The sequence below is a fragment of the Lissotriton vulgaris genome, chromosome 4_1 (genome assembly GCF_964263255.1).
Source record: "Lissotriton vulgaris chromosome 4_1, aLisVul1.2, whole genome shotgun sequence".
NCBI lineage: Eukaryota > Metazoa > Chordata > Amphibia > Caudata > Salamandridae > Lissotriton > Lissotriton vulgaris.
This window is the reverse complement of record NC_141691.1, coordinates 1,349,007,606-1,349,023,342: the sequence shown is the minus strand read 5'-3', so window position 1 is coordinate 1,349,023,342 and position 15,737 is coordinate 1,349,007,606. Positions and strand designations below refer to the sequence as shown.

Below are 15,737 nucleotides of genomic sequence, written 5' to 3'. Positions count from 1 at the left end.
CCAAATTAGATCATCTTTGAATCAAGAAACTACTTTCTACGAAAGGAACTCTCGACTCTTCTCAAGATTTCTCCCTTGTGGCTAAGGAGTAGTCACCCTGCATCCGCAGGCACCATCTAAGAACTCTGCGGTTTACTGCACGTCATTCCTCCGGAATCCGACTGCCCAGCTCGACGAGACCCGGCTTCCCTGGCACCTCTGACCTCTACCCGCATCGTCAGCTCAGCTGAGATCCGTGGGTACGACGAGACCTCGAGGGACCGGCCATCATCAGAACTGCATGACTACTATCCAGCACGACCGCCGAGGGATCCTCTGGTGAGTGCTTTGGGGTCCGAGAAGCCCCGACCCTGAGCAGCTCCAGCACCGAAGTCCAGCCTCCCAGCATCTCCACGATCTGCGTGGGGCCCTTCTCCTTTTTGCTGCTCATGACGTTGTCTGGCTACTAGCCTGCTGGCTTGTGGCCTTCTCGACGACGCCCGACGACAACAACGCTGCTGGTCTGGTTGCTCCAGACTGGCCTTTGCTCCCTTCTGAAAGAGGAGCACCCCGACCCTCCTGGTCCACTCAAGACGCCATTTTAAGTCCACCACGTGGCCCTGAATTTGCCAAGGCTTGTTGCCCCAATCCTGGGCCCAGCGACGCCGACAGCATCAACCATCGTGGGACAGCTCGCACCTCCATCCTGGTCGCCGACAACGCCTCCTGGTCCGTGAGACTGCAGAGCCCAGCGTCGCCCACTCACCTAGTCGAGGTGACTACCATCCGGTGCCCTCCTGGTGCCCTCTGACTACTGGCTAGTAGTTACGAACTTGGTCCCCTCTGCTTTTAGGTGTCATCCATCTTCGATCCAGGCTTGGATCTCTTCGAACTTTCTTCACTGGTCGCCTGCCAGCAACTCCTTCCTTCAGGCTCCTGGTTCGTCAGCGAGGATTCCCGACGTCTGTAAAGACCTATGCCGCCGCAGCCCCTGGGCTAGGTAACTTCGGCATTTCGGTGCCCCAGCATAGCCTCATTATCTAAAGGGTCCAGAGTCACTGTCGCTTCCGACTTACCTTATCGGGTTCGCCCGAGAACACTAAACTTTCTGTGCCCTCGGGCATTTGTGTAGATTGTGCACTTGAAGTATTTTCCTAAGAGTTTTGTTGTGTGCTTAGTACCCTGTCCTCATAAAGAGTACAGGGCTGTTGTGACTTAAAATAAATACACTGTTTATTTTCATAACACTTGTGTGGTGTCCTTTCACTTGGTGTTCAAGGGGTATATGTGATGGTATAACAGCTGGCTTAACACGCCCTCTAGAGTTTAGCCCGAAGACTGCTCGTATCCATGCTACTAGGATAGCTGGTCTAAGGTTGACTTACAACCAATCACCATAAGGGTCGTTTGGACTGATGCATAGTGATCACTAGAATAGTGAGCACTGCATATCAGTCCAACTTCTCACAGTATACACCTGAGATGGAACACATTTGTGGAATGGTGTGCAGCAAAGGCTCTGGATAACTTTTCTGCCCCTCTTTCTGAGGTTCTCTTGTTCCTTCTTTCTTTGGTCCAGCAGGGCTCTGCTCTGGGCACTGTTAAGGGCTAGCTCTCGGTTTCATTTCACGCTTTCTTAGGCTTCCTGATCAGCCTTCTCATTTCAAGTCCCCTATGTAAGTTGCTTCCTCAAGGGCATTACTAATCTTTTTCCTCCTATTCCCTTCGTAATGCCTCTGTGGGACTTGAACTTGGTTCTGATTTTCCTTATGTGTGATCCCTTTGAGCCACTTCATAACTGTCCTCTTAGTCTTCTTACCTTAAAGACTGCTTTTTTGATTGCCATCACCTCTGCTCGCAGGGTGAGTGAGCTCCAGGCTCTTTCTTCAAAAAGTCCTTTTCTGGCTGTTCATCCAGGCAAGGTTGTACTAAGAACCAGACCTTCCTTTCTTCCCAAGGTGGTTACTTCTTTCTACATTAGCCAAACCATCACTTTGGCCACCTTCTTTCCACCTCCACATCCTTCAAAAGAAGAAGAGAGGCTCCACCGTCTGGATCAAAAATGGATGCTTTCCTTTTATTTGGATCGCACAAAACCCTTACGGGTGGATGACCAGCTCTTTGTGGGCTACGTGGGTGCCAAGAAAGGTCGGGCCATGCACGAACGGGCCATCTCTAGGTGGTTCGTTTTGTGCATTAAGGCTTGCTGTTCCTTGGCAAAGAAGGAGTCTCCAGTGGGGCTGTGCACCCATTCTTCCAGGTGGACGATAGCTACTACTGCTTTGGGACGAGGAGTCCCCCTCAATGACATCTGTCAGGTAGCTACGTGGGCATCTCTGCACATGTTAACTAGACACTACTGCCTGGACAGCCAAGTCCGGAGAGACCGCTTTTTGACCGTTCTTTTTTCCAGGGCTTTCTTTTGTGAACTTGGTTCGCTGACCCACCTCCGGGGCTGGTATTGCTGGAGTATCTATTCTTAGCTAAGGGATCTATAACTGTTTCTTTCAGATGCACTAGTTACTTACCTTTGGTAACGATATATCTGTAAGAAACATTGGTTAGTTTTAGCTTCCTTATTACCCAACCCAACCTCCCCGTTCTATGAACTGACTTCTAGGGTCGGGGAATCCCTTTCAGGACCCTAATTTTGTGCACCAGTGGTCAGTGTCTTGCCTGACTGAGCTTCTGGTGTGGAATGCCGTGTAAACAAACTGAAGTCAGCTCGCGAGGGCGGCATCTACGTAGCTACTGCAATGTCATCCTGGTGACCACGACGCTATCGACGAACACTGAGCCGACCGACACCACCTTTTAATGTGCAGGGGTACTGCTGACGAAAAGATTCTCCGGATCCAGTCTTACACCTGGGGTAATTCTAAGGTAAGGAATTCATAACTAACCTATGTTTCTTACAGATATATCGTTACTGAAGGTAAGTAACTTGTTCTTTTTGAACAGTATTCCTGCCCGCTGGTTGGTGGCTTAGTTTACCTCCTCGTAGGCAATGCCAGAAATTAAAAGCCCATTACACGTATAGGTGCCACTTGACTCACTGTTGTCAGTTCACTACTTTCCAGGCCAGATACTGCTGATCCATTCAGAGCTACCTTTAGTCATTTTTTGATTGCCTATTTACTCAATTTTCATTGCTTAAAGGAATATCCCCTAAGAAAGTTTGTGGTTTCAAACCATGCGGTACCTGTTACAGAAGATATCTGTGACAGATCCACACTTGGTGTGTTATTGGTTCATGGAGAGGGACTACCACTCAAAGACCTGCAAGGACTGCTGCATCATGCACCCAAAGCCGCTGCAGGAGCAATCCTTCAAGCTCTTCAACTTCAGATGACACAGACAAGGCCACACCCACGAACGTCGTCACTCTTGAAGTTTGCAAGCGAAGTCGGGTATGTCCCACAAACATGAAGTCGAAGAGGCCTTAGACTTCACCCTACCCGTCAAAGTCTTTTGACGCGTTGTGAAAGCATTGACACTCCAGTCCTCGTACTTCGGCAGAGCATGAGTCAGGGTCCACTCCACTCTTCCCTGACTTTCCCAGAGCAACCCCTCCCCTATCCAGCATAAGGAATTTTGAGGCCATGCACCTAGTATTTGAGCGGCCTGGCCCCTCGCGAGCACCTTCAGGCCCTATGGGCTTGGAAGGGGCTCCCACTGAATCATCGCTCGCAGCTTCATCCTCCGTGCCAGTCGGGCCCCATTGCTTCTTTGCTGAATCTGAAACGGAGCCGCCTGCAAGAAAAAGACCTTCCTCAGAGCCTAGTCCAGTGCTACCGATGTCCTACGGTGGTGCCAGCCCCATAATAATTACCGACTCAAATATGAAGCCAGACCGGTACGCCTGGACCATGCTCTCCATCGAAGCTAGTGCTTTTTTAATTTGACAGGCCTGGAGAAGGAGACAAATGGGAGGAGCCTAAGGACCCTTATGGATACCAGCATCTCCTCAATCATAATGAGGCCAACTAGTATGAGAACCTAGTGGAGACCAGTCCGTTAGACACCTCACCTGATCCTAGCTCGGTCTCTCCTCCTACCGTGGCTACAGAGAAGTGGGCCTCTAACTATGGTGGTGCATAGGGTGGCTGAGGCCTGAAACCTTCAGCTATCCGCAGTAGTAGTCAAAACGAACCCATTCACAGAAGTGCTTCAGCTGGAAGTCGTCCTTTACAAACATTTAATCCCCTTGACGCAGAGTAAAATGACGCCACTTATCTTCGCACAGAGGTACTGCTTTATAAACATCTTTATCCAGTCTTACGCCTGGGGAATATTATGAGGCAAGGAATCTGTGGCTAGATAGTCGCTCCCAGATAAGGCGTTACGAAAGGCAAGTAATTTGTTCTACAAGCAGTAGGTACATCAGGGGCGGCAAAGGGGTGACAAACAAATAAAATCTACATAAGCACGCAAAATGTATACTGAAAACACGTTACCACTTACAAATATATTTTAAGCTGAGACCTCAAATAGAACTTTGTTATGTTGGATTTAGGAAAATTTTAATCCTCCTCACTGGCCACATGCAGATCATCAGCCCAATCCTATGCAATCACTGCTTTTGAATTATGAGAAACAGGATAGCAACAAACTTAAGGTTCCTTACAGAGTGATTCTATAGTATTGTACCTATGCCAACTCGTGTGCGTAGGAACAGAAAATAAGCAGAACTAACAAACCATATCACCAGAATGCAAAACACCGGCAACTGTAAGTCACCCTTAGTTGAGGATTCCCATCAAAGTCTTGTATGGATCAATATTCTCATCTGGTAATCCTTACCGGGTATTGTGTCTCTTGATCATTGAGACCACCAGCATACCCTGATAACCGGTTCGGGGTAACGACCCACAATCACTCGGTTGTACCACATGGTGTTGATATGATGGGAATGTGCAGTGCAAAAATAATATATGTGGTGGTTAAAAAAGGATAGGGAACTTAACAAAATCCTATTTTAATAAACGTCAGCCCCTTCCAATTTAAAAACAAGAACAGTGTAACATAATCATCGCAGTACACACAAATAGCTGCGAAAAGACCAACATGTTTCAGCCACAACTGGAGATTCCCCAGGCTTTCGTCAGGGTCTCTGTTCTATATTAATGCTACTGCTTGTAAGTGAATAGAAGTGTGAAAAACTATATGAAAAAACACACAAGTGAAACACAACAGTAAAGGATATAATGTTCCCTCATCTGTATAAACTCCTCTCTTCGGCACCTGGTGTCTTAGTAGTGTCCAGTGTGTCCGGGGAGTGGACCTCACCTCTTCCTGGACCTGGCTCAGGATATGTGAGACCCCGCTCTGTCCGTCGTTGTCTCGAACAGTGACTGAGTCAGGGGGAAACCTCCCCCTGACTCAGTCACTGTTCGAGACGAGAGACTGCTCTTGTCCATGCTACTAGGATAGCTGGTCTATAAGGTTGACTTGCAACCAATCATCAATAAGGGTCGTTTGGTATGATACAAAGTGATCACTAGAATAGTGAGCACTATATATCAGTCCAACTTCTCACAATGCTGTTTTGATGCAATGTCTCCATGTTCGGGTTGCGGTCCTCAGTTGTGGCCCTCTTGTCCATATTTCTGAAACGCTCCATCGCAGAAATGTTTCGCTGAATTCTCTGTTTTGGAATGTCTAGCTTGGAAATGGAGGTCAGTGAGCCATGATCATCACAGCTGAACAGCATAGGGCAGCAGTCATGGCCAGCTGCCACCACGCTGTTCTCGGAGACAAATGTCACACTCAGGAGAGGGAGGTAGTCCGTCTTCAACTGTGAAAGGATCATAGTTTTTTGAAGCAACAGACACGGTGCTGTCATGGCTGACCCATGCAAGGCGGTTTCCGCTGGCAGGGAAACTGACACTGTGCACCCATCCTCCACTTCCGGCACCTCCAAACTCTGTCATCAACTGGCCAAAAGGCATTTTGATCCCCATGGTGTGCTGGCTGGCTTTTCACCACTTCTTTAATGTAAGCAGAAAAAACCCTGCTTTTGAAATCACAGGATCCAGCTGCCAGCAAAACGTTGTTGGGATGCCAGTCTAAACTAAGCACAGTGGAACAAATGGGCTTCTTAATGTGTTTGCTCACCCACCAATCATTTTCTGACTCAAAGTAGCACACAGATATAAGTCTGGCACCACTGCCAACGGCAAACTTGTTTTCCAGAGATGACCATTTCACAAAGGTAGCAGCACGGTTTATTCTCAGGATCACCAAGGTCGGCTTCCACATGCCATCTTTCTAACTCCAGACATAGGCGTTCCGGTCTGATCCACCTGTCACAATTCTATCACTTTTGGGGGCCCAGTCAATCCCTGTAATGTGGCCATTATGTTCCTTTAGCTCATGAGCCTTCACCCACTGGTTTGCACTCTCCTTATAGATGTGAACTTCGTGATTGTTGGGACTGATGGCAATCTGAGTGCGATCCTTGTTCCAGGCATGGCAGGTGATTGGCTCCAGTAAAAACTGAAGCAGGGACATGGTGGGCGATGAACTTGCTTAGGGTTTTCAGAAGGGAGAAGGCTGTGGCAGGAGTAGGGGCTGCGGACCTGAATTCGCGGACTCTGGTCAGTCGACGCAAAATTCGTTCCGGGCGGGGGCGGGAGAGAGGCGACGACGGCTGCAGGAATACCGGTCGACCCAGATTTGTAATTTTAAGTAATTCTTACAAAGTTCAGCGTTTAAATAATTAAGTTAATTCAGGTACCTGTGTTTAATCTGGTTTATTTAGGTTTATTTAATTCCTAGTATGCATTACAAAATCATGAAAACCTTGTCATTTCTTAATACAGATTGTCTTTTGTTTTGAAGTGTGCTCATAATATATGTGAAACCTTCTGGACCGCAGTATGAAGTGATGTTGGAAGGCTCGACAGAGAATGCCTCTACAAAAACTACTGAACCTTCATCAGTTTCTTCACCTGTTCCTCCTATTCTTTCCAATAAGCAGTTCATGATGTGGGGAGGAGTAACACTTGGATCATCCATGTAAGGATTAACCTATATCTGTCTTCCCTTCGATCTTCATTGGATTTTAATTTCAGTCAGTGATTGGATTTAATATACAAGATTTGCTGTCTTAAATGTTTTCACAGTTAACAAAGTGTCCCTAACTATAGTATTAGCGTGAATTCAAATTCTTATAGTTTGTTGGTTTTTATTTAGTGTGATGTTTTTTTTCCACCCGCACGAATGTGCTATTCTTAACCTGATTGTGTGAATGTTAGCTAATTTTAGCATGGGAAGAACATTTGAATTGATACAGTGATACAGAAATAAATCACAAAGATTTTTATTCTTAGTGCAATATTAACTAGTGACTCAATAAAAAACCCACAGGGCTCATCTAAGAATAGCTGTCAAAAACAAAATTCGAAGGTTGATGGTAACATTTGAGATTGGTTCACTTTAAACCATATTAACCCTATCAGTTTCTCTTTGAAAAGTAAAAAACAATATATAGCTCTGATGTACATTGCATTTGTTTTCATCACAGGTAACTTATATGATGTCTTTTAATTCCATTTTAAACATTCAATGAATTGTGTGAATGAGTTAGAGAGCATACTCTAAACTGATTCTGTGAAAGTGGGCCTAGACATTCATTTTCTAATCATTCTCAATGTTTTCAAATAAGCAAATAATTTGGTGTCTTGGACTACATTCTAGGTGCCTAGATATATAGACCGGTATCATGGATATTTTTCATAATTAAAACTGCTTGGCAGACAGAATGAGAAGATGTGGTGGCATACTAACCTGTAACCTTGATCCTATGATCATTTAGCTACTCCTAAGGTCCACAATAAGGTTCTTCCAATAGATACCGTAAGCACAGTCATTCTCGATTTACAGACCCTTTCCAGATGGTTTTTATTCTTGAACTGTATTATACTGTTATAACTGTATTTATAGTGTTATTGAGTTAGAGGTTATGCAGGCCCCTGATAGTTATCAAGGCTTATTTCAATAGAGGCACTGCTGTCACATTCTGGCCTTTTGAGCAATGTTCGGTTTAAACCATCGGCGAACAGCTTCTTTGCTCTGTGTCTATACCAATTATCATCATTGTCTTGTTTAGGAAAAGCAGTAGCAATCTCAGTTGGACTGACAACTTCAATATTCTCAGCCCTCCTCTTTCAAGGATACTATGGGAGTAGTGTTTACGGAACGGGTATCTGTTAGAAGAACAGGATTCTTAACTTGTATAACATTGATATATTGTTTGTAGATTCTTTATGACCATCCCACCTCACACCTGGAGGATGATTTTTACGTTAATGGTATGTTTTATGGTTGACTCCTTCCTTTACATCTTTTACCTTTAGGGGAAAAGATATAACCAGATGGGCATGGTGTTACCAGTGGGGAGCACCTACTATACCTCTATTACATTGCTTTTGGAGGAGTTTCCAGACTCATTATTAAATCTGAGTGTGCCACCCGTCTGATGAGAAGTATTACTAATGGAAAAATTCAGGTCAAGTCTTGCACCTGGAAAGGAAGCTGCAAGATCTATTGTATCAATCATAAGTTCACTGGTTCAGTTTAAACGAGACTTGATTTTATATCTACAGCACCTCTAGAGCAATTAAAACGAATTGAAACAAAGACAGGTCACAGCCAATGACTAGCTTTCTCTAACCGTACTGAAGTTGCAGGGCATTACTGAACAGGCTCACAAGTCTAGGCAGCCATTAACGCTGAATCTTTTTCTTTTCCCCTATGGGGTAAGTGGTGCGAGCAGAAGATGTTTGTATCTGAAAGAGACACGTTAGTGATAGATTCCTTACCTTAGAATATCCCCAGGCGTCAGACTGGATCCGGAAAAATTTTGCGTAGCAATACCCCTGCGCGTCAGTAGGCGTCGTCTGCGGCTCCGCGTCCGTCGTCGGCGTCGTGAGCGCCGGAATGACGTCGTCGGAGTACTTAGACGCCGCCCATGCGCGCTGGCGTCAGTTCTTCTTTTTTCCGCGCCAGCTAGCGCAGATCTGGAAGAAGCTCTACCCCCAGTCAATTTTTGACTGAACTTTTTGATCTTTTTGATCGCCTTTTCTTGTCGAGTCTTTGACTCCATCGGTGCCAGGGATGCCCGGGTTCAGGCCTTGCTCGAAGTGCGACCGACTCATGTCGGTCACGGACCCCCATCGCCGGTGCCTGAAGTGCTTAGGCCTCGACCATGATGATCGAACCTGCTCCGACTGCCGGGCCCTGACGTCGAAGGCTAGGCGGGAGCGGTCCCGCAAGCGACTTGAGCTCAGGCAGTTGGCCCGGCGCCGCTCCAGGTCCCAGTCCCGGTCCCACGGGAGGTCGAGGGACAGGTCGCGAGGTCGGAGTCATCGGAGATCCGGAAGTGGACACCGATCGTCTGGTTCCAAGTCCTCAGGTAAGAGGCATGAGCGGTCGGAGCGACGTCATCGATCCTCCGACCCACCCCGACACTCGCACGATGCGGCCGGGGGCTCGGGCGACACCGCCCACGCGGCTCTGCGGGAGTTGCTAGCGTCGCCGCCTGCCCCACACCTTCGGGTCCCTGGGCAGGGCGTGACGCTGGAAGAGGTCGAGAGGTACCTCATGGCCATGAGGGCCCTCCCTCCTCACTCGGTTCCAGTGGCGCCTTCGGGCCCGACGGTTCCGTCTGGAGGTTCTAACGGGTCGGGCGCTTCGGCCCCGACGCCGCCAACGACTTCGGTCTCGGCGCCGCAGGACCTCGCCGGATCCGTCTCTGGATCCGGGACGTCGCCGGTCGACCCTACGACCTCACTGGCGCCGTCCTCAAGGGTGTCGCCCCCGGCGCCCACTGTGGTTGCCGCCCCCAATGTTTCCTACGGTCCGACTCAGGCGCCGATTCCGTCGGCCTTTGGAGATTTTTATCTCCACGAGGAGGCCCTGTCTGCTAATCCTGGTTTACAGGACACAGGTGACGAGGAAGATCGGGAGGAGTCCGAGGACCCTCTGGCACTAGATTGCCAGTCTCAACAGGACTGGACATATGAGCTTGGGGAGGCCAGTGGTCTTGACTCTTCCCCAGACACTGGATTTAGCTCACCTCCGACTGTGGCTTCGGAGGCGGACTCTACATATAGTGTAGTGTTGACGAAGGCAGCTAAGGCCTTAAACCTTAAGCTCCCCGTCGCGGCCGTGAGGACTAACCTCCTCACAGAGGTCCTCAAACCGCAGTCAAGCTCCAGTGAGCCTCTGCTGCTGTTCAATGAGGCCTTGTGTGACGTTCTTGTCGGCACTTGGTCCAAGCCGCCACAGGTCCGCCTGTGGATAGGAACGTAGCCAGACACTACCGCCCGGCCCCAGGCGACCCATGCTTTTTGTCCACCCACCCCACCCCCGAGAGTCTGGTCATCCAGGCCTCAAACTCCCAGACCGCATTCCTGTCGGCCCCGCCCGACTGGGAATCCAAGAGATACGAACAGTTCGGGAAGAAGGTTTTCTCGTCTGTTAGCTTAGGGCTGCGGTCTGTGAATACCGCCTGTCTCTTGGGCCGCTACACCCACACTCTGTGGGACACCGTTGCGGAGGTGCTGCCACAATGCCCGGAGGAGGTCCAGGCTAAACTCGGCCAAGCCCTTGCGGAAGGCCGAGACGCAGCACGCTTTTCTATCCGGTGTGGGCTGGATACCACGGACTCACTGGGCAGGGCGATGGCAACGACAGTGGCGGTTCGACGACACGCCTGGTTGAGGTCCGCCAACTTCTCGCCCGATGTCCAGGCCACGCTACTGGACATGCCTTTTGATGGCCGTCGCCTCTTCGGCGACAAGGCAGACCATGCGCTGGAACGTTTCAAGGACTCCAGGGCTAAGGCCAAGTCCTTGGGCCTCGCGGCCCCACGCCAGCAATCGGGTGCCTTTTGCTCCTTTCGTGGCCACAAAGGGGCGCCCCCACACATACTGCCAGCCACGCGCCGCAGAATGTCCAACAGCGCGGTGGCGGACATGGAAACCGATGTTGCCGCGGTCGGGGACCACAGCGAGGCCAGTCCGCACCCCCCGCAGCAGCACCTGCCTCTAAACCTTCCTAGTCCGAGTTTTCAGGCCCATGTGACGCCTGTGGGAGGCAGGGTTCGCCATCACCTCTCCCACTGGCGCACAGTCACTTCGGACAGGTGGGTGCTGCAGATCGTCCGAAGGGGCTACTCCCTCCCCTTCGAGGCATCCCCTCCATCCATGCCACCGCAATGCCACCGTGTGTCGGGGGATCGCTTGCAACTTCTGCAAGAGGAAGTCACGGCCCTCATGGCCAAGAGGGCCATCGAGCGCGTTCCTGGGCCAGAAGTAGGGTGTGGATGTTACTCCCACTACTTTCTGGTACCCAAGAAGGGCAAAGGGGGCCTGCGCCCGATCTTGGACCTACGGAACGTCAACGGCTTCCTCCGGAAGGAGAAGTTCAAGATGCTAACTTTGGCTCAGGTCCTTGCTGCCCTGGACCCGGAAGACTGGATGGTAGCGTTGGACCTGCAGGACGCTTATTTCCACATTCCCGTCCTGCCGGCCCACCGGCGTCACCTGCGGTTCACGGTAGGCCAAGAGCACTTTCAGTTTACCGTGCTCCCCTTCGGCCTTACCAGCGCCCCACGGGTGTTCACGAAGGTGATGGCGGTGGTCGCAGCTCATCTGCGCAGGCAGGGGGTGTCAGTCTTCCCCTACCTCGACGACTGGTTGTTGAAGGCGGGCTCGCCCCAGGTAGTCGTCACCCACCTCCAGACTACGGCTGACCTCCTGCACTTGCTGGGGTTTTCCATCAATGTACCAAAGTCACACCTGTGCCCCTCTCAGAAGCTCATCTTCATCGGAGCAGTTCTCGACTCGGCGCAGTTTCGGGTTTACCCACCCGAACAGCGGGTTCGGGATATTCAGGCTCTGATTCCCATCTTCCAGCCGTTATCCTGAGTCTCGGTCAGGTTGACGCTGCGGCTTCTGGGGCTGATGGCCTCCTGCATCCTTCTGGTGCATCACGCCAGGTGGCGAATGCGGGCTCTGCAGTGGGACCTGAAGTTTCAGTGGGCCCAGCATCAGGGCAACCTGTCCGATCATGTCTTGATCTCGGAGGGCACTGCGAGACAACTGCAGTGGTGGCTCACGGACCGTGACTGGGTCAGTGGCAGATCCCTCTCCCTACCCCACCCGGAGCACGTAGTTGTGACGGACGCGTTTCTCCAGGGCTGGGGAGGCCATATGGGAGAGGCGGAGATCAGAGGCCTCTGGTCTCCGGCGTAGTCCTGGCTCCATATCAACATGTTAGAGCTGCGGGCGATTCGTCTAGCACTGAAGGCATTCCTCCCCTCTGTTCGGGGGAGTGTAGTGCAAGTGTTCACCGACCACACCACTGCCATGTGGTACTGTAACAAACAGGGCGAAGTGGGGTCGTGGACCCTGTGCCAGGAGGCTCTGCGCCTATGGCAATTGCTGGAACATCAGGGCGTGACCCTGGTGGTTCAACACCTGGCAGGCTCTCTGAATGCCAGGGCGGACGAACTCAGCCGTCGGTGCATGATGGATCACGAGTGGCGTCTGAACTCGGACGTGGTGCAAGGTCTCTTTCAGCAATGGGGAGAGCCTTGGTTAGATCTATTCGCCACAGAAGAGAACGCGCAATGTCATCAGTTCTGCGCGTTGGAATTTCCAAGGTGGCACTCGCTCGGCGACGCTTTTCGTCGCGAGTGGAGCTGCGGTCTGTTGTACGCTTTTCCGCCTATACCACTTCTGCCCAGAGTGCTGAAGAAGATCAGGCGCGACCGGGCCCAGGTTATCCTTGTGGCTCCGGACTGGGCACGAAGATACTGGTATCCCGAGCTACTCAGCATGTCAGTCGATCCCCCGAATCGTCTGCCTCTTCGGGAGGACCTTCTGTCGCAGCAGCAGGGGACGGTGCTGCACCCGAACCTGTCCAGTCTCCACCTACAAGCTTGGACATTGAGCGGCGACAGTTGAGGCCATTTGACTTGCCTCCTGAAGTCTGTGATATCATTCTGGCAGCCAGGTGTCCCTCCACAAAGTCGGTGTACGCCTGCAGGTGGAACAGATTTGTGGCATGGTGCACAGCAAAGGCTGTGGATCCTCTCTCTGCACCCCTTTCGGAAGTGCTGCTCTTTCTTCTTTCCCTTGCCCAGCAGGGCTCTGCTCTGGGCACTCTTAAAGGGTACCTTTCTGCTCTTTCTGCCTTCTTAAGGCTACCTGATCAGCCTTCTTTATTCAAGTCCCCCATTGTAAGTAGATTTCTGAAGGGCATCACACACATGTTTCCTCCTGTTCCCTTTGTGATGCCCCAGTGGGACTTGAATCTTGTTCTCACTTATCTGATGTGTGCTCCCTTTGAGCCGCTACATAACTGTCCTCTCAGTCTTCTCACATTGAAGACTGCTTTCCTGGTCGCCATCACCTCTGCCAGGAGAGTGAGTGAGCTCCAGGCTCTTTCTTGTGTTCCACCTTTCCTATCTGTTCATCCTGACAAGGTGGTGTTGCGTACACGACCTTCCTTTCTGCCCAAGGTTGTCACGGCCTTCCACATCGGGCAGTCCATTACTTTGCCCACCTTCTTTGCTCCTCCGCATCCCTCGAAAGAGGAAGAGAGGCTCCACCGCCTGGATCCAAAACGTGCGCTCTCCTATTACATAGACCGCACACGCCAATTCCGGGTGGATGACCAACTCTTTGTTGGTTACGTGGGCGCGAAGAAGGGAAAGGCAGTACACAAGAGTACCATTTTGCGGTGGATCATCTTGTGTATTCAGGCATGGTACTCCATGGCGAAAAAGGAGCCTCCTGCTGGATTGCGGGCTCATTCGACTCGTGCCACGGCAACAACTGCCCTGGGCCGAGGAGTCCCTTTACAGGACATTTGCCAGCCAGCAACGTGAGCCTCGCTGCACACGTTCGCAAGACACTACTGCCTGGACAGTCAAGTCCGGAGGGATGGCTTCTTTGGCCGTTCCGTCCTCCAGGACTTTCTGGTGTGATATTGGTTCGCAGACCCACCACCGGGGTTGGTATTGCTGGGGTATCTATTTTAAGGTAAGGAATCTATCACTAACGTGTCTCTTTCAGATGCACAAGTTACTACTTGTGTAACGATATATCTGTAAGAGACATTAGTTAGTGATAGATTCCTTACCGACCCACCCATCCTCCCCGTTCTGCGAACCGATATCTAGGGTTAAGGTCATCCCCTTTCAGGGCCCTAGTTTCATGGCACCAGTGTTGGTTCTATCATGGCTCTGCGTATCTGGCGCGGAAAAGCTGTGTATCAGAACTGACGTCTCCGCGCATGGGCGGCGTTTAAGTACGCCGACGACGTCATTCCGGCGCTCACGACGCCGACGACGGACGCGGAGCCGCAGACGACGCCTACCAACACGCAGGGGTATTGCTACGCAAAAAATTTCCGGATCCAGTCTGACGCCTGGGGATATTCTAAGGTAAGGAATCTATCACTAACTAATGTCTCTTACAGATATATCGTTACACAAGTAGTAACTTGTGCTTCAGTCTTCTTCCACATACTCTTTACCCTGAAAACTCTCTGAACACTACTTGTTGGACTTCTGTTTCTTTGTAAACCTCTCAAGCCCAAGAAGAAATATCTGTAATTAGGCCAAAACGGTGTGCCCTGCCATTGTGTTGCCTCACAACTAAAAAGTTTCCTTCAGTGAACTCACCCATAAAAAACATTATTTTATAGTTGCAAGGACATTATGTCCTTGTCCTTAGGAGACCCTGGAAGCCACTGGAATCGAAGTGCATTAGCACCATTTTTTAGGACCTTGGAGACCACTTGGCACTGGGCCCATACCCATCAAAGGGCAATGACATAAAGAACCCTTTGAACTTAACTTTTAAGAGTCTGGTTTCAGAACATCTTGTTCCTAGTTAGTTTAATATACACACTGTTGGAAAGTAGCATCTGCTTTCATGGGTATCCCCACTTTTTGCTGGTATTCTGTTTTTTGACGAGTCTGGTTGGGATCCTGCTAATCAGGACCCCAGGTCCCTAGTGTGAGAAGTTGGCCTGATATATAGTGCTCACTATTCTAGTGATCACTGTGTATCATACCAAACGACCCTTATTGATGATTGGTTGTAAGTCAACCTTATAGACCAGCTATCCTAGTAGCATGGACAAGAGCAGTCTTTAGGCTAAACTCTAGAGGGCGTGTTAAGCCAGCTGTTATACCATCACATATACCCCTTGAACACCAAGTGAAAGGACACCACACAAGTTGTTATGAAAATAAAAGATATTTATTCATAACAAGTCTACCCTGAACTCTATGAGCCAGGGAGCTAAGCACATAACAAAACTCTTAAGAAAATACTTTAAGTTGCACAATTTACACAAATGCCCGAGGGGCACGAAAAACCATATACTACAAAAGTGGAATGCGAAATACTAGCAGGTAAGTAACAAGATCCAGAGGCTTCAGGATCGCTAGGACTACACTACTGAACCTTTAGGTTAGGAGCAGGAGGCCAAGGGAGATCGGGTGCAGAGTGTGCACTCTCACGCGGGATGCGGGACAAAGTCTATGGATGCTAGATTTCGTAAAGTTACAGATATCGGACGAATCCGACTAGTTAGGCTGAAAACGAAAAAGGATCTGGACACTTAGATAGTGAACCTACGTTGGAGCACCAAAATGCTCAGGTTACCTAGCCCAGGGGCTGCGGCTGCATAGGGTTCAAAAGACTTCGGGAATCCTCGTTACATTCTATGGA

At 50.0% G+C, this 15,737-nt stretch overlaps 1 protein-coding gene and 1 pseudogene across 1 annotated transcript in view; one reads left to right on the top strand and one right to left on the bottom strand.

Annotated features, from left to right (window-relative positions):
* Positions 1-15,737, top strand: part of CEP192 (centrosomal protein 192) — a 1,919,503-nt gene that overhangs the window by 1,139,745 nt on the left and 764,021 nt on the right. The window contains exon 29 of the mRNA XM_086965571.1: positions 6,823-6,999. Coding sequence (XP_086821697.1) covers positions 6,823-6,999 — 177 coding nt within the window. The remainder of the gene's footprint in view (positions 1-6,822; positions 7,000-15,737) is intronic.
* LOC147723962 (actin-related protein 2/3 complex subunit 1A-A pseudogene) lies at positions 5,495-6,611 on the bottom strand (annotated as a pseudogene).